This window comes from Malaclemys terrapin, chromosome 20 (assembly GCF_027887155.1).
Source record: "Malaclemys terrapin pileata isolate rMalTer1 chromosome 20, rMalTer1.hap1, whole genome shotgun sequence".
In the NCBI taxonomy this organism is placed as follows: Eukaryota; Metazoa; Chordata; order Testudines; family Emydidae; genus Malaclemys; species Malaclemys terrapin.
The window spans coordinates 16,472,784-16,499,100 of NC_071524.1; the positions used below are offsets into that span (position 1 = coordinate 16,472,784).

The window sequence follows — 26,317 nt, forward strand, 5'->3', positions numbered from 1 at the left end:
CTCAGAAGGAAACTGGGCTGAAGAGGCTGAGAGCCACGGGGAGGCTGTGAACAGTCACTACCACAGCTTCAGTTACAATCTGTGATTGAAGCCTAATCGCGCAATGCAGATTGGATTTGGGATCCCAGCGATTCAGAAATCATTTGGAGCACAGTAGATAACAGGTAGCCACCTTGAAAAGCTGGAGACTAGCTTGGGATTGTGCCCAAAAATCCATTTTGCCTGGTTCCAAGTGGGCTAAAAGATGGCACTTTTATAGGGCTTGCAGGGGCTTGTCTGCTGCCCCGTGCTTAGCACCGGTAGCAAATGTTTCCTGACCTAGCATGTTTTCCGATTGTTGGTCTCTGAAGAATCAGTTGTTAGCACGGTGATGCCAGCTGTCGTATTACTGAGCACAGACCACACAAGTGGAGTATTAGGGTGCCTCATTCCTGTCCTGCCTGCAGTTTAGCCTTTGAAGGGATTTTGCAGCAGCACACACTCCTCGGTGGAGAAATGAGTCGCCTTCAGAATAGGGATGACCTAAATCCAGATACAAGTTCATAGAAAAAAAAAACCCATGGACATAAAACTACTTCCAATTTCAGAGCAGTCAGATCTGACTCCCCGCGTCAGAACCTGCCCACAGTGCTAGAGCCGCTCCAGACTTAGCAGGAGCCTGGTTTCCTGTCCCTCATTCAAGTTTGGATTCTGCCCAAATTTACGAGGGGAAATGAAATTAAATGTCCCACCATGTGGGCAGTACGCCAATGAGATTTTGGCACCATTGAATCAAACTAGATTTTCTCCAGCTCTCTCTCTTCTAACATGAACCCTCCAACACAATCCCATTCCAGTCACTTCTTCCAGAGGGCCAGGCAGACACTGGAAACAAGGCTCTTGTGTCTGGTTTTTCACAAAGCATTTAAAGTTCCCAGCTCTGAGAGGTCCCCTAGCCTCATGCAAAGGACTCTAGATGTGATGGATCCAATACATGGGAACGAATTAATCTCACTTAGAAGACATTGAATACCCATGAGATGATGGAGCAGCTTAGAGTCAATGTGAAACTGGATCAGACTTGCACCAGGGAGAGGTGTGATATACAGACCCGAGTACAGGACATAACGGCCATACTGGGTCAGACCAAAGTTCCATCTAGCCCAGTATCCTGTCTTCTGACAGTGGCCACTGCCAGGGGATGACCAGAACAGGTGATCATCAAGTGATCCATCCTGTCACCCATTCCTAGCTTTTGGCAAAATCAGGAATCTGGTTCTGCTCCCAACTCACTGCATGGACTTCCCTTCCGCACCTCAGTTTCCCCGCCTGCAACACAGGGAGAACACTGTTCCAGCCCCCATGCAGGGGGAGGGGAGAGCAGTGTTTGAAAGACGCTTTGAAGACTCAAAGTGATTATCACTGGTTAGAAGATTCAATCCGTGTCAATACTTGCAATTCTCCTATGGCTTTGAACAGAGTGACCAACAGGGAGTGTAAAGTGGACTTAGGAGGAAGAGGAGAAAGGATACATATGATCATCCTTAAAAATATTACACATTTTATTGTCCTGTCCCAAGAGGGAGGAGGGCTGGTTTCCCAGAAACCTCAAAGCTTTTTTAGAACATAACAGAGGCAGATAAAAGCTGACTACTGCCTATTGCTGTCTTCCTACCTGCGGACATTTGCATCCCCCCCCAGCCGTTGAAGGACATTCAGTAGCGAACACAATAAAATGCTTCCATGACTACCGTTCTCCGATGCCAAGGGGGGGGGGGGGGGGGGGGGGAGAGAGGGAGAGAGAGGATGAATGACAAAGGCATGGAATGTTACAGTTTCCATTGTTACAATAATCAGCAATATTTTAATTACATGACAAAGAAAAACTGTAATATACGATGCTAGGTGAATATATATTTATATAATAAATCCGTAAGTTAATAAAGTAAATAGGAACCCTATGAATTTTTTTTAATTTTAAAAAAAAGGTTGATTTTTTTGGTCCTCAGAAAATCCTGCTCCAAGATAGTTGTGAAAAAGCGTGTCAGGAGATGCCCCAGTAGTGAACTGGCGAGGGCGCTTGCTCTGATAGCCGAACAGACTGGGGGTGCTAGCATTCCTGCTCTTCAAAGACGATGCTAAGAGCCTTTGAAACCCTTATTTCCTATATGCTTTGAGTTCCTGGCTTCCCTCCCTCTGACTGGAAAGCTCTGGCCTCCGACTTGGCGGGTAAGGCTGCTGGTGTACAGGGGGCAGAGAGGGTCCCAGCCCTGCGAACTGAGAGCGTGGTTAGTTTAGCAGGCCTGTGTCTGACATGCATGCAGCCAAGTGTGCTTAGCTGCCTTTTCCCAGGATCCTCTTGCTAATATGTGCAATGGGGATCCGACGGCAGCAACTGACTCCGTGGCTGAGGGTGGCTGAGATCCAAGGGCTAGCAGACAGCAGCAGGGGTGTGTAGATCTATAAACGGCTTTGAAAACTAATGCTGTCATCATTTCCTCCTCTGCCCAAAGTCTCCAGCTCACTCCAGTGTGCTAAAGGATCCCGAAGAGCCAGAAAACCGCGGGAAGGGGAAAAGCACTTTCCATTATGTGTAAATATAGCTACTGGCAAGCCCACACCAGCTCTGTGCCTCACCCTAATGGGAAAACCTCCACTAAGTCGCAGTAGCCTTCAATAGAGTTGGGTCAACATGGCTGCGATAACAGTGAAGTTTTATGGCTTGGTATGAAGTTGACTGCAGTGGATTTGTGACAAGTGTTGAGTGACGTGAATACAAAATGACTCCACTTGGACCACCCCAACCCCCTCCCCCACACACATGCTTGTTCAGAATGTAAAACCCCAACCCTTGAGGGTCTGCCTACCTGACAGCCAGAGGTCACTTGAGTATGTACAATGCAAACAGGATTACAGTTCAGTGATAAAGTAGGTTGTCTCTATACCTTATTGCTTTGTTCTTGCTAAATGTTGCCGGTTAATTAAAAGCCACCGCACAAGATTTCCTAGGAAAGGCACAGAGTTCTCTGCCTCCAGATCTCAGAGAATTTGGTCTGTGTAACAGCAATTCAAAACGCTTCCCCACAAAGTCCAAAAAACGGTAGCACCGAATTTTTTAAAAAGGGAACGTTACAATTTTGTGAGTAGCAAAGATTAAACCACAAAAAGCCCGAGGCTACTAGACAACTAGTACTGTGTTAGCCGCCAACACAGACACCTCTGCAGGCTGGATCAATGGCGCAACATCAGCACTCAGACGGAACTGAAGTCCCTTGGGAGTCTAGTTAGTTTTACAAAGGAAATAACCATGAAGAAGCAGCAGAGAGCTGCTTTTCATGCATGCACACTGTCTGGGAGTGGAGGGAAGGCATTGCCGATACCTACGTTAAAGGGATGCTACATCATGTCACCCCATCCCACATACTGCCTAGCCCAGGTAACTGGAGATTTGCTAGATACCATCACTGCTATTGAAACTAAGGGGAAGAGGAAGAGACTGGATTGAGGTGCATGAGATCTGGATTGAGGCAGGTTTAAGAAAAGGAAACCTTGATGGATTTTGCTGGGGTGATTGACACAGACAAACCTCTTCGGATTTCTGCTACACAGTGGCATAAATTAAAAGGGTAGAGAGACAGAGACAAAGGGAAAAGGTTCAATTTCAAAAACATACCAGTTGACAGATTTTTTTTTTTTTTTTTAAGCTCAGTTGAAAAAATAGACCGGGATATATTTAACAAAAATAACCATCTGAACCAGAGCCACTCGCATGTTTTCAGACTCTCCCTTTTCCCCCCCTTGCCAAGAAATCCCAAAGCAATTAAATGTGAGAAAAAAAAAAAAAACATTTCAAGCCCGCCCTCCCAACATGTTTAACAGAGCAAAGTGAGAAAAAAAAAATCATTGCATAGGTACATGGTTCATATAATATGCAATAATAACCGGAATGTAGGCTAACTCCCAGGCTCCCCCAGTGCGAACGAGGCTTTCCATCCTCTGGAGGCGAGGAGGGGCGATCCTACCACTGCAGGACAGTTTGTGTGTGTAAATGCAGAGCAGAGAATCAGGCCTTCGCTCCTGCCGTCAAAGCGCCAGCGCTTGCTGCCGCCGCCGCCAGCTCACAGGTCGCTCTCGCCGTACAGTGCCGTGGAGAAGGACTTGTAGTCCAGGGCTCCGGAGACGGCGTCGGGACCCTGGTATGGTGCCATGCGAGCGATGCAGTACTCCGCTTGGTCTGGGGGCAGCTCTCGCCTCAGCTCCTCCGCTGTGATGTAGTTCTGGGGTGGAAGGAGATAAATAGCCCTTGAACGCCTGTGCTCTTCCCAGACTGACAGCTGCTCTCAGTCTAGGCTGAGCCAGAAGCCCCAGGTAGTGATGTAGTGCAGGGGCTGCTGCTTTGCCAACCCACCCTGGGCACAGGCTCTCCAGGAAAGAGAAGGCTGAAGCTAGTCCCTGCCGATGTCCTCAAACTGGCATTGAAATGCATTTCCAAACAGCACAATCAAGTCACCTTGATCCTCAACCGGCTCCTCTGGCTCTGGATCCAAGGCCGCCTGCCTGGTTTTTAAATGTGCTCACTGCTCTGGCTATGGGCTCACTTGGCACTAGCCTCTCCTGTTCTCCGGAAGAGCCTTCCTGATAAATTTCCAGGTCAGAGCTCAGATTAACCGTCTTTACTCCCTTCCATTTTCTCCCTCCATTTAACGTCTCAGCGTCGGTAAGAAAGTCTGAGCAATACAAAGCGGCACTCAATTTAACGACAGCCCCAGCGACAGCAGAGAAAGGATCATTGGAACTGCTTACAGGGTTTATTTTAACAGGCTGTAACAGCCACCACTCTGAGCAGCTTCCCACTCCCCAGGATAGACACAGATCTTCGGCTAAATGACCATCTCTCCACAGACCCTTCCCAGACACATTGCTCCTCTGTCCCCGCCTAAATGCCCGTGCTGGGATGGAGAGGGCTGCATTGAAGTGTGTGGGTAAATTAGCACAGCAGACGCTAGATTTGGAAATCCGCCCAGGCTCGTGGGAATTCCCGGTGGACTGCGTGTGTGAGCACACTGGTCTCTCCCAACACCTGATGCCTTAAGCTATGCTTGGGGATGGCAGCGAGAAGCTCGTAACTAGGCACTCAGTTTTGCTACCAAGGAGAGGGTTTAGGAGCTGCCAGAGGTCTTCCCTGCCCCCACCTTAGCTTCTGTACCCTCTCAAGGATACAACCGTCCCCATCCCTCCACTCTCCCACACCAGCGCCGGCCTCAGGACAGCAGCAGGAAGGCCATGGCTTGGAGCACACGCCCGGAGCGCACACCCCCAGCTGTCTCCCGTGGCCACAGCTCACCTTGTCTCCGGCCAGGACCTTGAAGGAGGCAATGACCTGGTCAGCTGTGTCTGTGTCAGTTGTCTCTCGGGACATGAAGTCGATGAAGGCCTGGAAGGTCACAATCCCGCTGTTGTTGGGATCCACAACACTCATTATCCGGTTGAACTCGGCGTCTCCCTACACAGGCGGGAGGAGGAGCTTTAATGGACATTCTGAGACCAGATCAGGCACAGCTGCAGGAGGGGGGCTTGAAAGGGTGAAGCCGAACACACCCGGTGGGGGCGAAAGCAGCAGACCCTCAAGGATGGAAATCTTTGAGCCTCCCGCAGCCCCCAGAGCGCGGACGCCTGGGCAGCAAGACCAGCTCCAACGGCATTCATCTTTCCAGGCATAGAAAGACCGGAGAGTCGCTATCTGCACCCCGGCTCCTTTTCCAGCTGGAATCATTTGGCCTCCACTCCCCGACTAGCAATGGGAAGCACATGCCCGTCTGTTATCTGCTTTTACAGGCCTCACAGCTTTCTCTGGCGAGACCCCCTTCTTCACACAGAGGCGCTTAAATGCCACTGCCATTCTCTGCTGCACGCTAGCGTGCACTGGCTGACAGAGGCAGAAGCAGTGCCTTCATGGGAGTCTGCTTTGAACTCATCACGGGGTGCGTGCTCTGTTCTCACACCCGCTCTGACCACCACTGTCAAGACTAGAGTCCTCGGGGCTAGGAAAATGGTTGGCAGTTTATACATGTGTTGCACAGCTTGCCAGGGGCAGATCTGTACGCAGGAGATCTTAGGCAAGGAACAGCTGGCAGTGAGCCAGTCCCACCTTGGCAGAGGGGCTCAGCTGGGCTTGCACCCCAGGGACCAGGACTCTACCACCCATCTAATGAGACGGCAGAAGTCTGGCCAGGACCTGCTGCACAGCACACACAACTGGGAGGAGCAGTTCTATTCAAGTGCCTATCCTCAATGCATGGGAAGATGGGAGTATCAACTCCACCCAGCAGAGAGACCTTAAACCCAGCTAGATCAGAGCGTGACTAAGCTGCAGCGTGGGCTCTCGTGTTGATTCCCTGAGCAAAGCAGCACAGTTTACGAGAGGATTTTCCTAACTTGGGGATGCTGCCAGCTCCACCTGGGCTCTCCTCGTCCATCACTAGGAGACACAGATCTCTCAACAGGAGACTTCGCCGCTGAGCATCGTGCTGCACAAGGCAGCGGGAGGCTCCACATTGGCTCTACAGTAGTTGCAGAGCAGTGAAGACTTATTTCAGCGGGTGAAACTGGGAGACCCAGGGAGCAGGGCCTTTGGTCACCTCTCAGCAGAACTGCCTTTTAACGGACAATGCCCCCGGAAGCAAGTCTGTCACCGCTGAGTGTATCAGCGCCGCACTTCGGCAAGAGCACAGCTTGAGGTTCATGCCATAAGAGAAGATCAGAGAGAAAGAAGGGAACAAGTTAGTGGATAGCATACCAGGCTGTATCCTGTGGAGATAAGGAGAGCTCGGAAGTCATCTGTGTCCATGCTTCCTGTGCGCTTCTATTCCGAGGGCATGACAGAGGAGGAGAGGGCCAGCCCCGAGAGGGGCAGATGGACAGTGCATGCAAAGACATGAAGGCAGGGGGTGGGGAGAGAGGAAAGGGCCCCATGGAGGGAGAGAGAGGCAGAGAGAAGTTTAGTTTAAGAAGGCATTGTGGAAATTGCCGCACGTGACCAGGCGATGGAGGAATGGAGATTGAACGTCAGAATTGAACACACACAAATGGTTGGAGGAGCAGAGGAGAGGAGCGAAGAATGTGGTGAAGGAAGAGAGAAAGAGAGCATGTTAATTGAGTTATCAGTGGCAGGCTGTGCAGTAATGACGCTCGGTACCTGTCTGTCATTTTCCACATCGTATCCCAAGCTGATGAGGCAGGCTTTGAACTCCTCAGGTCCCAGGGTACCGCCATGGTCCTGCCGTCGGGGAACCACACAACATGCAGGATGAAGGGGGGTCAGAGCGTGGCGAGGTGGCCGCACCGGGATTCACAGAGACGATGGCATGCACATTGGGGTGGAGAGGAACAACATGCACATGAGAGGGGCAGGGAGAAGGGAAAAAATACGCCGTTAGTTGAATTGAAATCAACTCTCTGCTTCAGAAGGGAAGGGGTTTAAGACCGAGCTTGTTTCTAATTTGTAACCCCGGATGCAGCCTGCCTCGTGCAGAAGGAGCGTGCTACATCCTTAGGCATTATGCCCAAGACAGGCCTACCCCAGGAGGGGGCAGCCACATGCCAACAGCTAGCACTTCATCAAGGAACTTCAGCTACGAAAGCAATGGATAAAATGCTCAATGAGCTCCAATGCACGCTCTCCTCCTGAGAGCCTCGCCCCTTTTGGCTCTGCAATGCACTGACGGGGCCCAACGAGAGCAAAACCCTCAGGAGACGGTAGCAGTGCTGAGACGGATCCAGCAGCCATGGCATTTGGGAGAATGGTTTCAAAGGTGCCGAGGTGGCTTAGGAACCTAAGTCTCATTGAAACTCAGTTGTGCTCATGCTCAAAGTTACTCTTGGAAAGCGGATTTAGGCGCTTTTGCAACATTGACCCTTGCTCTCTAGTTTGACAATTGGAGCTCTCGTAATACGCCCGGCTCCTGGGGAGGAAAGCTCTAAAGCCACTTCCTTATGAACAAGTCTCCTTCACTTGTACCCGGGCAGGTAGGGGCTGAGTCAGCTGCTGGAGGAATTAAAGCTAGCTCCGTGACTCTGTTTAGAGAGGACAAAGGGGATTTTCAGTGGGACAGTTCTTTGCCTGGCCTCTCTTCCAAGCCAGTGGCACCTCCCACTTCTCTCTTTCATGGAAGAACAGCTGCCCATGGCTCCATCTCTCCTGCACAGCTGGGACTCCCCCTCTGCGAGAAAGCAGTTAATTTTTTTCCACTTTTTTTTTTCTCATATAAACAAAACCCCCAATCTAACCTTCCTTACTCACTGACCACCTCTAGTACTTCAGCAGGAAGTGGGAGGGGTCTGTTCTTTTTCCTGGGACAACGGGGAAAAAAGCAAGCACTAGGCTAGCACGTAAGAGGGGAGGAGGTGACACCAAACCCTGCAGCTATCAACAGCATTAGCACCCTAGTTGCCTTTGGCCCCACACCCAGCTGGGAGTCACGTCTGAGGGGCCCTTGGCTACCTTGTCGAAGTGGTTAAAGGAGGCCCGGAATTCCTGCATCTGCTCCTGGCTGATTCCCTTGGCATCGCGGGTTAGGATCTGGTTCTCCACTTCGTTGATGGTGCGGGCGATGGTGGTGAGGAGCTGCTCCCAGCCAACACGAATATGCTGAGGTCACCAGGAGAGAGGCAGTTAATAGGGTACCGAGCTCCAGGAGACTTGACAATACCCCAGAGAAGTTGGGAGCCTCTTCAAAGGGGCCCCAGTTACACAGCTCTAAAAGGGCCGATTCATGCTGGCAGTGATGGAAGCACGTTACACACTGGCTCCAATGCCTAAAGAGAGATTCCCCCCTCTAGCTAAGAGCACCTGATGTGCCAGGTTAACGCAGATACTTTGCCTCTATATGGAGCTTTTTACACTTAAACTTATATGCAACATATAAAGATCACACAGACGGGAAGGAGAATATTGGATCGATGCAAAACTGCCGGCAGAAGGCAGTCACCCGCACTGGATCTGGCTTAACACCCTGATCTTTAAAGCAGACTGCTGTGATGGTTACTGTGGCAGAACAGCGCCTAGCACTGCATGCTAGCTAACAAACCACTCCCGTGGTCCTGGCAAAGGCTAGCTGTGCAGGGTGGTCTGGCTGCAGGCTGAGCACCGACCCTACCTCCATGGTGTAGTTGGTGTGCTTGTTATCGAAGATCAGTGCCTCCTGGATGAGCTGGTGCTGCTGCTCTAGCAGGTCGATGTTGGGCTTGTAGTCCACAATGCTCTGCTCGTACTGCTTGAGGTGATTCAGTTGGTCCTCCAGCGTGCCATTCATCTCGATGGAGATGCGCCCTATTTCCTGGGGAGGGGAAGGAAAACAGCTGGTCATTTTCCATGATGGGACATCTCTGAGCTTCGCACCACGGTGTACTCATCATGCCCTTTTTGGGCCAGCCCTGCAGACTCAGCCTGGCGCCCTCCAAGAACCAAGCTGGGTTCCTTCCTGCTCTTGTACCAGTAACAAAGGGCTTGCAAGCCTAATTCTGCCCTCTGTGGCACCTGTGCAGCCCTTCTGCCTTCGAGCCCTGACAAAGCCCTGGCTGGGATGATTTAGTTGGGGTTGGTCCTGCTTTGAGCAGGGGGTTGGACTAGATACCTCCTGAGGTCTCTCCTAACCCTGAGATTCTATGGTTCTAAGGAGCACACAGAGGTGTAGCTGACTGGAAATCAGGAAGCAATCCAGCTGAGGGAACAGGAAGAAAATCCAGTTGAGTCGTAGATGGGCTGGCTCTGCAGGACTCATGGGAATATGAACTTGTTTGTACGAACACTGACTACAGGGAGCTGATTATCGAGTAAGATGCCAGTTGCACATACTGTCCCTTCTCAGAGCACTGTAAGGCCAGGAAATAACTTGCATTTATATGGCACCTCAAGACACTACCAGAAGTTTAGGGGACTGAAGTATAAAAAGAGCTAACCCAGGTCAGGTTTAGGGCTTCGCTATATGGGGAAATCGACCAGAACAGCTATCATGAAATAACCCCAGGGTGGACTCTCATTCTGGAATAGCTATAGTGCTGTAAATACACCCCCTATTTTATATTGGAATAGGGGTGCCCTAAATGCGCTGGATAAGGGAAAGCGGCTGTGCGATCGCAAGCGGGGAAATTTCTTCCTAGCACAGTTGGGAAGAGGCAGCACAGAACTGGCTATCTGCAGTGAAGAGGAAGTTTTAGCTTTCTCTGCAGCAGGATCCTGCCAGAGGCAGGTGGACAAGGTCAGTATGGTTTGCTCCAGCGGGATGACAATGGTTCTGAATGCTGCTGTTTGGACACTAGGTGGCACTTTAACTCTAATGTTGAGAGGATGCAAATCGATGATCAGCTGGGTCATTCTCCTAAAGCCCGCACTCAGGGATCCGAGGTTGGAGTTTCTGGTTGCCCCGCAGTTGGAAGCAGTTCTTGCGAACTGAGCTCTTACCTCCATTTTGGTCTGTATCCAGGGCCCAACGATGTTGGCCTGGCTGGCAAACTGCCGACGCAAGTGCTCATTGGACTGCTGCTTGCTCTGCTCATCCTGCAGAGCATGGTCCCTCTTGGGCACCAGCTGCTGAACCTGTGAGGAACAAGGAACGCCCATGAAACCAATCATCTCTGCACTGGTCCGTGCTGGAGAAGCAGCATTTGCCAAGTGCCCGCCTGGCCTAGGGATGTGCCCAGGCCATGGCCTCTTCCCAGCCCTGTGGATCCAAGTTTCAATTGCAGAAGAGCAGACTGATTGTCAGCAGGGAGAAGTTCAGCTGTAACAGCCGCTGAAGGCCAGGCCCAGGCAGTCACCACGTGAAGCATGTGAAATGCCGCTCACAGGGCAACTGTTTGAACTGTGCAGCAAAATCCTGACCAAGCACCTGCTCCCAACCTGCCCACTGCTCTACAGCAAAGCTTCATGGGCACCTCTGCTGTTCCCGGTCACACCTACCTTCCCGTTCGCGGCCGTGATCCATTGGCCACAACAGCCATTGTGCGCATGGCACAGTAGCGTTAGAGACACGTCGGGGGGCTCAAAGGCAGTGCAGCTGCTAGCCACGAGGCGGCAGAGCCAGCAGTGAGAGTCACCCCAGCGCGGTGATCCTCAGACCACCGTTGGAAAACTGCTGCTCCACAGCCAGGGTATTGCTGCTTCTAAATCAGCCACGCTAAGCGCCGAACCGTGCTCAGGCGCCCCTAGCTGGAAACATGGCTGCCATCGAGTGGGACAGGAAGTTTTAGAAGAACCATTCGAGGATGAACGTCCAAAGCACTCCCCATGTGAGAAAGATCAAGCTGGGGGGCGGGGGCAGCCTGGGACAACTGCAGCCTCTTACAAACACAGTCAATAATGACCCATGTATGTCAAGAGGGGATTGTAAATCTGGGCATTTCCAGGCGAGCCTGGCAGTTATCGCCCCGAAGCATGCACCCACCCTTTCCCACTTGGAGTTGATGATCTGCGGGGTAACCGAAGTGTACGGGTTGTTCCCAGACAGCTTGATGTTGTTGTAGTCCGCAATCCGCTGAGCCTCGTTCTGGATGCCCAGGATGGCCTCGCGCTCCTTGTCTGCATCCGGCAGGGTGGATTTGAACTGATCGTGAGCTGCAATCAGGCCCTGGAAGACACAGTTAGACAAAGGGCTGAAAACCAAGAAGATGGAGAGAGAATTTTTGTGAGCCCAACCCCACCTGGTGTGGTGAGCCCCTGCCGCCTGGCAAAGCGCTGAGCTTGCATTCACACGTGTCTGGGAGTTTGGGACCAACACAAGCTTTGGGCAAGAAGATTTTACCCAAGCTCAAACGTCTGAATCTCTTTTCCATGAAAACAGATGCTTCGGATTCCAGCGACCCAGCCTAACTGCAGCAGCATGAGGCTAATGCCCGAGAACCTGGCAGTGAAACCGAGTAGCAACAAAACCCCAAAGTGCCTCTCCAAAAAGCAGCAAGTGCTCTTCTCAGCCAGACAGACCAGCCTTCTAGACCTGGGGAGAAAACTGCAGAGTACAGCATCTCTGCTTTCACCTGGACCACCAGCTCATCTATGGCAAGCCTGGCCTCTCCTACCTCGATCTCCTCTATGGTGTGCACGATGAACATGTCCTGGAGATCTTCCATGGCACTCTCCATCCAGTTGTTGAACGGCGCTGCCCTCTTGGCGTATTCCAGGTGCAGCTGGTCGATGGTCTCCAGCTGTTTCTCTGTTTTCTGCAGGGGTGACACGCAGGGCACAGCTAAGTTAGGAACAGATACGGATGAATTTCCCCCCAGGAGGTCTCAGCAGCACCATTTCCTCCTCTCTGCCTCTGGGATGTCCAGCACAGAGCCAGCACGTGGCAGACATTTGCTTACCTCAAGGGCTTCTCTCCTACTGTGGGTCAGGGACCCCAGAGCATCCCACTGGTCACAGATCTTCTGGCACCGAGCGTTCACGCTGGGGGAGTCGTAGTAATCCAGCTCACTGGGGTGGAGGGGGAAGGACACAGGTATTAAGTGACTCTGGACACGGCCAAGTACGGATCAGAATTGATGTGGGGCTGCATAAAGTGCAGTAATTTGCATGCTAAAATAGTTTGACATTCCCCAGTGGCTCATTCCTTCATAGACCTTTGTATGGCTTGGCTCCTCTCCAACTCCAGCCTCTTAGTCAGGGCACTGCAAAACCTAGTTGGCTGGGGAATCTGGGGGAAGGTTACAGGGATGTGTCTAAGGATGGCAGGCAGCAACCCCCACCAGCTACCACCACCTTCCTCTCGCAAAGAGATCCCACTGCAGCAGCCTTGTCTACACTGGCAACAGCACATAGGATACGAGTAGCCACACACCACGGTGACGAGCAGGCTGCGTCCACACTGCCACGTCCAGCTACACGCAGCAGTGAAGGCTCTGGCCGGGGAGGCAGCAGCGGAGAGCTGCCGAAGCCTTTCTCCGCTGTCTTTCTGCTGGAGCCTCTCTCTGGCAGGGAAGCCGTGGGACATTGCTAAAAACAGCAGTGTAGATGGGAGAGAGCGCCCCATTGGGAACATGACGCGGCTATTTATACCCGTGCTGGGAGCACGCAGTGCATGTGTTCTATGCCCTGCCATGAGCGGGTGGCGGTGCGGTGTAGATGTACCCAGCGACTGCTCTTTGGAGGCAGGCTGCACCGCAGCCGCTTTCAGCATGGCCAGTTAGTCAACGGGAGGTTAAGCTGCAGACAACCTAGCAGCTTTGCTGGTTCAAAGTCCCCCAACTCCCCACAGAGGAGTTAGCCAGGGCCGTGCCCTGCCCCCACGATGGTACAGACTCAACCTGCCCATACATTAAGTTAGAAAAGCGCCGCTGGAAGGCTACAAGTTGCTGCATGTCCAGGATGCTTCAAAGGCAGGGCCGGAGGAGAGATTAAAGCTGCGTGAGAAACAGGGGGAGTGGAACGTCCTGGAGACGGAGGGATGGTGGCAGAGCTAGCAGGGAGAGCTTTGTTTTTAAAAGCAGCCCTGAGAGAGTGACTAAAGGCCAGCTGAAAGGGGAGGACAGGCAAGTCACTCCAGAGCGCTCCCACTTTCCGACGAGCCGCACGTTACAGAAAGCGGCCCAGTGGCTTGTCCAAGGAGCCCAACATGCATGGGAATAGACTGTGCTCCAGGACACACAGCCGCCTCTGCTCTCTCCCCCCTCCGCGGGCTCTGCACTGGGGGGGCTCTCTCCATTAAGTAATGCTCCAAGCCACACATCTCCGTTTCCAGGTTCTCTGCCACTCGGGCCACTGGAATAAGGGCTCCATTCATGGCTTCGCCCTGCCTTCGACTCTGTGTACTAATTGTGTGCAAGTTTATCTGGCTGGAAAAAGAGACCGCAGCTCGCTGGAATCTCTTACAATAACTGCATTCTTACAGAGGGGGAGGGGACGGGGACAGAACAATGGGGGTACTGTGTGTATTTTGGGGAGAACAACCCTATTAGAACCCCATTCAAACAGATGTGCTCCCAACAGTCCAGTTGGAAAGCCAGGTCCTCTTGGGAAAAAAAGATCATGACATAAGCTATAAAAACTATTTTAACTCCGCCAAAAATATCGTACAGTGTTTCTTTGTCCCGGCCCCTCGCTGGAGGAGGGTACTGCTCGTGTCAATGTTGTGCCAGTGCAAGATGGGTACACAGCAAACAACCAAGAGGGCTTGAAAGCCTGAGCCAGAGTGGCTGCAGATGGGGTACAGGCGGCCTGTTCGGAGCACAAAGGCTCTCAGGGCAACACTGCCTGGGCTAAGTAAGATCACACTCTAGGATCAACAAAGGGGGAAGTGGAGCAGACTAAATCAGGGTGGGACAGGCAGAACAAGATCTGTGCACTGGACTGTGTGGGGGTTTTTGTGGGGAGATCGAGGTGACAGCTCCTGACAGCTCTATCTGGACAAACCCCCCACAGGACACCAAGAGCTGGGGTTTGTCTTTGTGCGCTGTCTGCAGGGTACTGTTGTCTTCCACCCCGAGATGGCTACACTGGAGTTTGATGGTGCTGTGCGGACACTGTTTTAGGAGTAAGGAAGGCTATGTGCTAAGGCCCAGATCCTCAGAGGTGGAATCGGTGGAAGTTAGGAGCTGTACCACCCTGAGGATTGGGCCGAAGGGGGCAGGGTCTCTGGCGTCCCCGCCGTGGAATACCAGAGGAGAAAGGCTGGCGTACTTGAGCTCCTGTGCAATGGCAGCGATCTGCTCCACGCGGTCCTGGTGAGCTGCCAGGTCGCTCTCGAAGGCCTCGTGCTTCCTGATCAGGGCTTTGATGTCTGACAGGGTGGCGGTTTCGTAGTCCTTCTGCCTCAGCATGGCTTCTTTCCCTGGGGGTGGAGAGGAGCACAGCCCGTTACACCCCGGATCCACAGCACAGAAGCAGGGCGTGGCGGCCGGACAAGCACCAGACACACCGGGAACAGGGTAGGTACTAAACACGCAGCAGCACATGCTGTTCAAAAGACATCACGAGCGTGGGGGAGGGAGGGATGCAGCAGGGTTTCAGAGGCAGGTCTGCTGCCCAGACGCATTGCATCATTTTAATGAGACGTGGAGCAGCCCGTGGTCAGACACTAGGAGGAGGAATAATTCTGCCTTGCGGTCCTGACCCCTCCCCCTTCCATCTTCAGGACGAGGAGCTTGCAGAAGAGGCTGGGAGATGGGCAGTAGTTTCCCACCCCACCCTGCTCTTCCCTGGTTCAGCTGGCCCTGACACCGATCTGCACCACCTTTGCCTGAACAGATTTTGTCCCTACGCACTCTAGCCGCACCCACTCGCATTTCACCACGAAGCGCTCACCCATTTTAGGGCAGGGCCGCTGCAGGATATTAACGGAGCGGACGCAGCCACGCAGCGTTGCGGCCCCTGCCCTGAAAAGTTTACAGCTTTGACAGATGCAACCCAGGATAACAAGTGATGTACAGACGACGGGGAGACTGGCCAGGAAGTCAGCGAAGTGCAGGCCTGCCCCCACCGAAGGAGTTCTGCAGCACAGCGACTGCGAGGCGAGGGAGTGAAGATGAAGGGTCACTAACATGGGACCCTGCCTCACTTTGGTTAGTGCTCACGGGGACACTGCAGTTCAGTGCTTAGGGTAAGACACCCATGGCCAGTAGAAGGAGCTGAAACCCCCAGTTTCTCCTTCCATAGCCCCTGTCAAAGAGAAGCCTGTGGCATGAAGCCAGACGCCGGAAGTGTGCTCCAAATTGCCTGCCTGCACAAGGACGAATCAGACTGGGGTGTAATTAAAGTGCCATGAACTAAGACAATGGAGCTGATTACATATTCTTAATGCTCTATTCCTCCTGGCACATTTTGGAGCTGGAGAGAGAGCCTGCCCTGGAAGGCAAGCTTCCATCCACCCCCCCCCACCCCCAGCATCAGGGTCTGGCTAGCAAGCCACGTTTGTTGGCAACCTACCACATAATTGGTGTTTTTGTGTTAATCTAAAAGCTATTTGAGTTGGGAGTGCCGAGTCTGTTCAGCTTGAAATGCCTTTTGGTTCCAGTCAGCTGTTCCCCAAGATGTTCTGCTTGGGAGGTGCTGCCAGCAGCCGGCCTGGGCCCTCTGGCAGTGGCCGGGGTCTGCGTTCTGCTAATGGCTCCCAGACTGCTCTCTGCAGAGGCAGGCAGGAAGTTGCTGCACAGAACTGCTTATTAGCGTAACCAGCACCTGCAGGAGAGGCAGTGCCTCCAATGGCGAGGGCACAACGGGGACTTGAGTCCTGAGTTTGATTCTTGGCTCTGCCACTGACTTTCTGGGTGCCCAGGACCAAATCAAGACCCTCTGTGCCTCAGTTTCCCCCAACACCATCTGTCCATCTCGCCTATTTAAACTAAGCTCTGAGGGGTAGGGATTATCTCACTATGTGCACGTACAGCACTGCGCACAATGGGGTCCTGGTCTTCGATGAGGCTTCCAGAGAACACTAATGTAATTATAATTTAGTTACTGTCCTCCTCTGATCCCTGAAGGAGGGGCGCCTACCCTCCAAACAGTGCCCCATTTTCAGAGCTTGACTGCTTTCTGGAGAGCACATATCAAGCCCTAGTCCATGAGAGAAGGCATCTAGGTCTCCTGTCTTCCAAAGGGACAGGTTACTTCTCATGCTCCCAGCATACAACACTGCATTAAGGAAGGGGACAAATGATCTATGGGATCCTGCAAGGATCTTTACAACAGGGAACAAGGACTTTAGGTGGAGTCCGGTGACATGAATGGGATTACATTCTGAGCTCCCCAAACACTACTGAGCACGGACAGCTTTATTCTGGAGTCAAGGTGAGATCTCTAGCACCAAGCCCCACTGCTTGTGGACTTCAAAGAACCATCCCCCTTAGAGCTGCCATTCGAGGACTCAGTACCTCATGGTAACTTAGCTCCTGGGTCTCCACTTTGATGGATGAGGTAGCAGGGTGTGGCTGGTAATTGACTAGCCCCCTATCCTTTTTGCTGCAGCAAAACAGGCTACCCAGCTGCTGACCCAGAATCTGCAGTGAGGCTGACAAACACCTCCTGGGCCCTCACCCCGGACGGTGACAAAGCACAAGACCAAACAGAAGCCCAGCTGTGAAGGAGACAGACGGCTCGTTGGAAGCTTGAGCCATCAGACACACTGACGCACAGCATGTGCCTTCTCAGCCAGGTTTTGGAGACTTGCAGTAGCCCCAGCTGTCTACATTTGACTGGCAGAAGAGAGGAACCTAAGTTTTCTCCTGGCTCACATCCGCCCCCACCCATCCCCCACAAGATGACAAAGTGAGGGAAACAGAATCAGAACTTTTTCCATGTGCGCCTCCCCACCCAAACTGCCAGCCCACTTGAGCCCTCTCCCCAATCCACAGAGAAGAACGGCTGTTTTAAACCACAGATCTACCAGCTACTAGAAGGGGTCTGCAGCACGCGGAGCACCTCGCTGCTGCTGCCCTCAACCCCAGAGCTGGCTGCATTTCAGCAGTGCTGTGCATAGCATGCAAAGCTGTTTTAGGACGAGGGACCGCTAGGCACTAGGGTCTCCGTTGTCCAAGCAGTCGAGGACTAGTGTGGGGGGAAGGCTGGTGTACTTGAGCTCCTATAAACTGGCAGGACACAGCTCGGTCACAATAAGGAAAGTTACTGTAGTAACAGAAAATCCACTTCACAGTGCTGAGGACCAAGGGGCACGTTAGTCAGCATGGAGGCCAGTTCCTCCACAGGAACAGAGCTCAAATCAGCTAGCCGCTTGTCTGCCCCCACCCATGCCAGCTTCTCCAGGGGAGGTGGAGTTTAATAGCAACTTACAGGAAGCTTCGGTGCCAGTCAGATACCACTTTGGCACAACACTGCCGTTTAACCACCACCCCCTTAAAGCAGCATTTCAGCTGTCCTGCACCCTCCCGTCAGCACCTCTCCAAAAAGCAGACCCCCTGCCTGATGCATCAGTCCTGTTCCTCACCACCCCAGGGTCCCCCCGTCTCTGCCCATAGGGACCTCAGCACCACATGGATCCGTTCTACGAATTCACTTATTGGTTTTAAGAAGGGAAAAGCAAAACCAGATTGACTAGCTGCAAGCACCGCTCCCAAAGACAGAGCAAGCCCCTTTCTCCCCTTAATGCTCCGTGTGGTATTCTCCCAGCCTGGGCGATGAGAACATTCCTTCTCATACGGAGAGGGGATTACTGTATTTTCTATGGAATCACATGCAGCTGCCATATTGGAAGGCTCGGAGGGTTAGCCGTCACGTTTAGCCATCTGGCTAGAGAGGGGAGACAAACGCCTGAGCAAACCGTAAACAAGCCACAGTGACTGCGTCAAAGGGCACAGCCTCTGAGGAGGACGACGAGAGCTAACCTGATTGCATTCGCTTACGGGACTGGCTAGGGGACCATTTAAACAGACACAGCTTCTGCCAGTCCCATCTGACAACGCCTACACAAAACCACAAAGCTGTCAAGAATAGCACTGCCTATGCATTTGGGGACCTGTCAGCTTTAATCTAGGGTCCAGCCACACCTGCAGGGCTCATTCAGAGTTCAAAACACAGGACAAATGTTTTCCTGGCCTTGCCTGTGGTGAGGAATTGAGTACAGAGCAGTAGCTTCTATTCTTAACCTCCTCCCACGCGCACACACCCAGTGCCCAGAGAGGAGTTTGGAAACACGGCCAAGCTGCAGTACAGTACAATGGCTCCATAACGCTGGCAGCTGGAAGGCACAAAGTGACTTGCTAATGCAGCTAGTACCATTCCTAGGGCCACTTCATCTCCAGACCTCAAAAGGTAGCCAAGGATCCATTTCCCCAGTCTAGAAGCGGTGGGTTGAGTGCCAAGGGACTTGCCCAGGGAGCGACATGCAGAGTCAGTGGCACAGAATCAGAATTCACATCTCCCAACCCCTGCTGGGGTTCAGGCCTCTGTCTCCTGAGCAATGCTATCAGAGCCAGGGGAGCAACAGTTTCCAGCCATTCCACCTGCTTTAAAAGGTTACTCTAGCTTTCCTCTGCCAGATCTAGCTCGTCCTCCCTCACCCATTCCCGGGCCTCGGAAAGAGGCGACTACCTTCAGTCCAGGACTCGTGGATGGAGGCTTTCTGTCTGAACTTCTCAGCCAAGTGGTCCAGTCGCTCTAGCCTCCTGATCTCGTTCAGCAGCCATTCTTCATAGCCTTTCTCCGCCTGTTCCAAGTGCTGCCAGCCATTATTAATGTCCTGGGGGGTGAGCATAGGAAATAAGGCATTTAGAGCAACAAAGGGCTGTGTCAGACTGCCAGCAAGATTATGAAGCACCTAAGGGGAATCTCAACGATGGGGAACGTATTTGGGGAACAAATATTTAATGGGCTCTAACAGTCCAATGGCTGGAAGCTGAAGCCGGACGAGTTCAGCCTGGAAAGAAGATGTACACTTTTAACCGTACAAGTAATTAACCAGCACTGAATTTTTAAGTCAAGATGGGATGTTTTTCTAAAAGCTCTGCGCTAGGAATTCTTCTGGGGCCGTTCTCTGTGTGCTATACAAGGGGTCCGACTAGGTGATCACAATGGTTCCATCTGGCCTTAGAATCTATGAATGGCCCACACTTCCAGGGTGACTGCATCAGGTTTTCCCTTTCCCATACTGGATGTTAACACCCTCTCCGTTACAATATTCGCGTTTCCATGCCATATGCATGTGTATATGTAATAACTAACCCCAGCAACACCACTAGCCACTGGGGGAAGTTAAATGCCACAAAATATTTGCTACCAGGAACAAAGGAGCCTATGCATCTCTGGCACATACAGCTGAGAAATGGGGCTGAGCCCTCAATGCTTAGGGCCAGGGTTCTCAACCTTTCTCTTTCCCAGGCTTCAGCTGCAGCCCCAGGGGTTTCAGTCCCAGGCGGTGGGGCTTTGGCTTTCTGCCCTGGGTCCAGCGAGTTAACACCGGCCCTGCTTGGCGGCTCCCCCGAAACCTGCTCACGGACTCCACGGGGCCCCGGACCCGTGGTTGAGAACCACTGGCTTAGGGTACGACTACATGGTGACAGCAGTGCCAGCCCACTCGAGCTCGCCTGAATCCGACTAGCAGAGATAACGAGGAGAGGGAGGCCAGAGCCGTGCAGGTTTCAGAGCGAGCAGAGTCTGCACTCAGGACATATGCTGGGATTGTTCTACCCGTGCTGTCTTCACGGCTGTTAGCCACACTAGCAGGATTCACACTAGCTCGGGTGGGCTAACCCATCCACACACTGTTCTTGCTGTGCCGACGTACCCTTCGTTACCCAGGTACAGGCAAGGAGCATGCAGTAAGGTCGGTTAGGCTGCAGGCCTTGAGGAGACACTAGGCTCTGAAATAGTAGCGGACGCACACGAAGGGAGACGCTGACTGCTGAGGGACCTCACTTACATCCATGCATGCCCATGAAGGGTTTTGTGGGTGTGAGCGAGATTTGGATTTGGCCCTCAATCTTCCAGCATGAGCACACAAGTCCTCCCCCTCCAGGCACTCGTGTTAGCACTGCCAGGAAGCGTGCAGACTACGGAGGGACCACCCACAAGGAGTCCAACACTTGGCTGCAGTACCCCGCAAGCAGGTCACCCAAGAGGAAGTTGCTTCTGGACTGTTAATAGGAGCTAGTAAGCGGACTCAAGTCAGCTTTCGGTACAGACCGCTCCCTCCTCATCTCTGCCAAATTCAGTTCTGCTCACTCCGCTGCGCTAACGGCCTCACTCTGCTTTGCCCTTACCCCTCAAGCGTCTTCCCGCCCTCAGTGCCTCATTGCTTCAGACAAACACAGTTACTCACTGAGACCATCTTGCCCTCCGAGGGCATGAAGGCAGGCCTGTTGCTCAGCCGGAGTTTAGTCTGCAAGGTGTTGAAGTTTATCTCCAGCTGACACTTCTCCTGCACTTTGGGAGGCTTATGGACGCGCCTGTAGTCACGGAAATCTTCCAGTTTTTGCTGCATCTCTTGAATGGTCTTCTGTGGGTCACGGTCCTCCAGCCAGGGGATAGTGCGTTTAATCCACTCCAGCAGCTGCGGGGTGAGCAGACTCAGGTTAAGTGGAGCACGAGGAGCAGCAGCAATATACCGGTCATTGGCCCTTCAAGGGGGAAGTCGCAGTCAGGTTGGGGAATGTTTTGACATCCCTGATCTCTCACATCCCAAAAGGGTAGGCCACCCTCCCCAATAAACCGCCAGGCTCCCTGTCGGCTTCCAGCTCAGAGCTCCCCTCCATGCAGGAGCGGGGCCGGAAGGCAGGGGGACTCACATCAGACGCCAGTTTCTCGTAGTCCTCCATCAGGTGCTCGTTCTCCTGGTTCACAGCCAGCACTTTGCAAATCCGGTTAGCTGCTGTCTCAGCCTGGGGGGAGGCAAGAGGGGAAGGGGGGGATTTTAGAGCCATTTTCAGCACAGCAGCAAGGACAACGCATGAAAGGAGAAGCCAGCAATGTTACGATCCATCCAGCCCCACCCAGAGGAAAGGAAAGCCACTCTGAAGCTAGACCAGTCCCTCAGAGGGACTTGCTGACGGGTTTAATCAGCACTTGCCATTTCATATGGAAGATTTACCCTGAGGCCTCATCAGCTAGAAGATGCCCCTTGCATAACTCGCCATGACAGTGCACCTCACCCACCAGGGAGGCCCGAAGAAGTGAGGTTTTTACTCACGAAAGCTTATGCCCAAATAAATCTGTTAGTCTTTAAGGTGCCACCAGACTCTTTGTTGTTTTTGTAGATACAGACTAACACGGCTACCCCCTGATACTTGACAACAGGGAGGCCCCCGTAGCTCCGGCTCCCAAAGCCCAGACCGGCGCTGCCTGTGCTAGTGGGACTAATTGGGAAGTAGGTGTGCCCCTGCTTCCTGAGCTGCCCCGGTGTGTTTTGCCAACACCAGATCTTTCCTCCAGCGGCTGAGGCTCGTGGCTGCCGAACGTCTGCTCCACAGAGCAGGGAGCCTCCAACGGCGCTTGGGAATTCGGGCTCGGATGGATCCAACGGATCAAAGCTTTTTCCCAAGCCCAGCATAAGCAGGTGATGTCTGAATGGCTATCGGCCAGAGCCTCTCCGCTGCCTTGAGGGGAAGATTAAGCCCTCTGCATGTTCATGTGCACCTGAGCACTGCACAGCACCCCAGTCAGGTAGGCATGTGCCCATTTTACAGACTGGGAAACAGAAGCGACATGCCACTGAGCCTGGGGCAAAGCAAGGAGTAAGACCTAGATCTCAGGGCTGCTCCTCATGTGCCCATATCTCCAAGGCCACCCATCTCCAGGGCCTTGCGAAAGCCCAGCTTGCTAGCTCCTGGAATGAGGATCTGCCCATCACCGCCAGCCTACACCAATTCTGAAAGAGTCTCTGACATGGCACCTTCCCACTGTTGCACCCAGATCCCCTCCCCAACATCTGAGACTCCCATATCTTCCCCTAGGCACCGCACCGGGCTCTCTGGTTTAGAAGAATGGAGCACATGGTCAGTTGAGCCCTACAACGGTACAAGGCCAGATTGCTACATTCTCACCTGGAGTGTTAACTGGCTGGACTAACAGAGTTCGTAAACTAGTATTTTACCAAGTGTGTTTGTGGTAGTGTCAGAATCTCTCCACTTTGTGTATTCCACTCCTTATTCAACACCCGTTGACTCCTCATGCTTAACGAACTCAGGATTTAGCTCCAGAATTTGCTGTTTGTCAAGGCACTCAGCATTTCAGCCGCTGCATTCTGGGTTACTGTCTTCCCAGAACTACAGCACTGAAGCCATAAGCATTCATCATCAATCAGTTCTCACTGACAATGAGAACAAGCCCCTGCTCCCTGACTGGGATTTCATGGCAGCCTTCAGTACTGTACACATGCCTTCCTTCTGCGAGGCAGGTGGGGAAAGGTGAAATTCCTCTGTGGATCAGATAGGAGAGTGGGATACATGGATGCAAAGAAGGAAAGTCAAGAGATCAGGTACCTTGTAGGCAGCACAGAAAGTCCAAGAGGAGGAGTTGAAAGCCAGACATCAACAGAAATAGTGAAGAGGGTCTATAGGAGGATGGGGAGAGGAAAACAGAGCTGGGGAAACGAATTGCCAAAAAGACTAGACAGCAGAAGTTTGATTCCCTTTAACAACAAAACAAGCGACAAGCAGTCTGGATTCTAGGCTGTATTCTCCTCCTCACACTGCTGGGTACCACTTAAACATATTAGACATGCTCACATGCAGCACACAGCCGTTGCCACCTCAGACTTGGGACTGGAATTAGAGCACGACACACAAGAACACTGGAAAAACCACCGCATGCTACGAGAAGCTAATAAATACCAGCTGATGCAGAGAACATGCCAGCTGTGCTGCTAAAGACGGGGATCAGACAAAGAACAATAAAACACACTGGCCAGGCCAGAATTTCACACATTACATCCACCCAGGGAGCGCCTGGGAGAAGTGCTAGCTAATCCACGCAAGTTCAGACTTTAATAGAAATATTTCAGTCCAGATGGAATACGTATCCAGTATGTGTGGGTTTTCAAACATTGGCTAACAAACAAGGTTAATGCTTCCAGCCTATAAAAGTTTACACTTTACTAAACAAGTTAATCCTGATCTTTAATAATCACATCCTATAGCTGAACAGGATCTAGCGTTGACAAAAGTATGCAGCATGTGAAAAATGTTAGGCCAGAATCCTAGATCAGCTCTAGGAATTATTATAGGGAAGTTCTAGGGCAGGGGTGGGCAAACTTTTTGGCCAGAGGGCCATATCTGGGTATGGAAATTGTACGTGGGCCATGAATGCTCACAAAATTGGGGGTTGGGGTGTGGGAGCGGGGGGAGGGGGTTCTGGGGTGGGGCCAGAAATGATGAGTTCAGGGTGTGGGAGGGGGCTCCAGACTGGGGCAGGGTGTTGGGGTGCAGGAGGGTGCTCTGCATTGGAGGGGTTCAGAGGGCAGGAGGGGGATCAGGCTCCAGGCAGTGCTTACCGTGGTTCCTGGCCAATGGGTGCTGCAGGGGCGGTGCTTGGGGCGGGGGCAGCATATGGAGCCCCCTGGCTGCCCTTATGCGTACGAGCCGGAGCGGGGGCATGCCACTGCTTCCAGGAGCCGTGCAGAGTGGGGCCCCTGACCCCACTCCCTGGCTGGAGCGCCAGAGCAGGACAAGCTCCGGACCCTGCTCCCTGGCGGGAGCTTGAGGGCCAGATTAAAATGTTTGAAGGGCCAGATACTGCCCCCAGGCTGTAGTTTGCCCATCCCTGTCCTATGGCCTGTGTTACACAGGTCAGACGAGATGGTCACAAAGGTCCCTTCTGGCCTCAGAATCTATGAGCGGAGTGCCTGTGGCTGAGGTAATTTACTGATTAGGTACAGCTAGGCCATTCTGCCTTCAGCTGAGTAAAACTGCTTCAAAACTCATAGGCAGTCAAGATGCAGGCTACTCCTCTTTGCATAAAATAGCCCTTGGAAGCACCCCCAGCTCATCCCTAGACTATACAACAGATTAGACCAATATCTGCTACTATGGGCAACTCAATTCCTCACAAAGGGAACAGCCATTCAAATCCAGAATGCATTTCAAGGAAGCCACGATGCCTACAAAACTCGAGAACGGTTAGGCTACTCGTGAGCTTTGACCCACTGCCTATCCCACTGTCTAATACTGTCGTTGTTTCCTTGCACTCCGCCAGGTGTCTGTATTCAGCCATTGTCTCAGGCCGTAAGCTCTTCGGGGAGCAGCCTTTCATTTTTGTTCTGTGTCTGTACAGTGCCCAGCACAATGGGGCTCTTCCGAACTAGGGTAACAAGCAATAAAGGAAGCTACTCCCCATCTTTGGTCCAAGAACTTTGGGCAGGCGTAGCACGTCCGTTGCCTCGCATTTGAAATGGAATGCTCCTAGTTCTGCCTGAGCCCCGGTTGGACCCTCCAAGCCTGATGCTCTGTTCCCCTGCACTGCATGGAATCATTCACACCAGGGAAAAGGGGGGAGGAAACACTACCCAGCTAGAATAGTGCCATTTTACCTGGGCATAATGGCCTCAGTTACTGATGTCCGATCGGAGACTAGTTTCAGCCTTGCTCCAATACTGCTTTAACAAGTAATCCAGATGCTACAGTACAACTTGGTTCAGTAGCATCAGAAGGCCCCAGTGGTGCTGGCTCCTGTACAAGCCTATAGGGCAATCATGGTCCCTGCCCCAAAGAGTTTACTCAACAGTTCTCCTTAAAAATCAAAGCCGGACAGACACCCTTGGTCTGCAGCAAGGCATATAAATGGCTCATTTATCCCCTGAAGCCCAGTTAGCACTAAAATGGCATTTACAGTAAATCAGCAATTAAAGATGTATCTCAAACTTCCAAACTACAGCAGCTACACAAGCAATTCAAGACAATCCGACTGACCTGGATTTGCGTTCTAAATGCAAACAAAAGATGCAAGCATTTAGTGTGGTAAGGGAAGGAAGGGAAAACCACAGTTTAAGACCACCACGAAGAGCGGAAGCAGCACAGAAATTCCTGCTTGTAATCTAGTTTCAGATTTTAGTCAGCAGAGTCCCAGCAAGACTGTAACCATAGTAGATTTGATATTAACAGAGGGGGCTTGATTCCAAGAACCAGAGGTGTAATGACTTACCCCAATCGAGATCAGAGTGAGTCAGGGCAATGCTAGAGTCTAAGGTAAAGATTTTCCAGAAAGCACAAGTCCCATTTCCAAAAACGACTCAGGCACTTGGGAGACAGTCTGTTTGAAAGTTAATAGGCGCGTCGTGGCCTCAGAACCAAGTCACTTTTGAAAATGGGACTTAGACGCTCTTGAAAATGGTATGATAGTAAAAGTCATCTAGTGGCAGTATCAAGCTGCCATTGAAGGATGTTCTTCCCAATCACTTGTCTACATAAAGAGCCATATTGGTTTCAGAGAATACCTGTCCTTTCCCCGACGATAGCAGAGGGTAACAGCAAGGCTAACCTATTACAGATTTGGGCATTGTCAGGTACGCTCTTCAAAGAGCTGAGTGTTTAAGCAATGTCTGATGGACAGAACTCTAACAAGTCTGTTTTCCTAAACCCAGTCTTCCTAGTGATATTCTCCACTGCCAAAGAAACAGAACCACCCCAAAATGGCAATATTTAGGATGAAATGGGGCTGAGACGGATATTCTAGCTAAACGAGGGAAACCAGCACTTACTAGAAATGCTGATGCCAATCTCATTTGGCACTACTTTTGCTGCAGAGCCTAGTATGAGAGGCATATTAAGAGCAGCGATAAGGGTTCTGGATAAGAATTGTAATCGCACATCATAGAGCTCAGGAGGGGGACGAGAAAGCAAACAGGATATACACAAGGTTAAACTGTCATCACCAAGACTTTCCAATGGTTTTGCTGCTGCTGTTATCCTA

General features: G+C 52.1%; 1 protein-coding gene across 3 annotated transcripts in view; it reads right to left on the bottom strand.

The window, feature by feature from the left end:
* Window positions 1–1,523: 1,523 nt before the first annotated feature.
* The window catches only part of ACTN4 (actinin alpha 4), a 78,699-nt gene continuing 53,905 nt past the window's right edge, over window positions 1,524–26,317 (bottom strand). For 2 of the 3 annotated variants that reach the window (XM_054010221.1, XM_054010220.1), the window contains exons 9-21: window positions 21,202–21,294; window positions 20,736–20,966; window positions 19,010–19,157; window positions 14,648–14,798; window positions 12,337–12,445; window positions 12,052–12,192; window positions 11,421–11,603; window positions 10,439–10,573; window positions 9,135–9,314; window positions 8,480–8,626; window positions 7,175–7,255; window positions 5,324–5,482; window positions 1,524–4,256 (exon numbers count right to left, since the gene is read on the bottom strand). In XM_054010221.1, the coding sequence (XP_053866196.1) occupies window positions 4,098–4,256; window positions 5,324–5,482; window positions 7,175–7,255; window positions 8,480–8,626; window positions 9,135–9,314; window positions 10,439–10,573; window positions 11,421–11,603; window positions 12,052–12,192; window positions 12,337–12,445; window positions 14,648–14,798; window positions 19,010–19,157; window positions 20,736–20,966; window positions 21,202–21,294 (1,917 nt within the window). In that variant the 3' untranslated portion in view covers window positions 1,524–4,097. The other variant, XM_054010222.1, reaches the window with a different exon arrangement.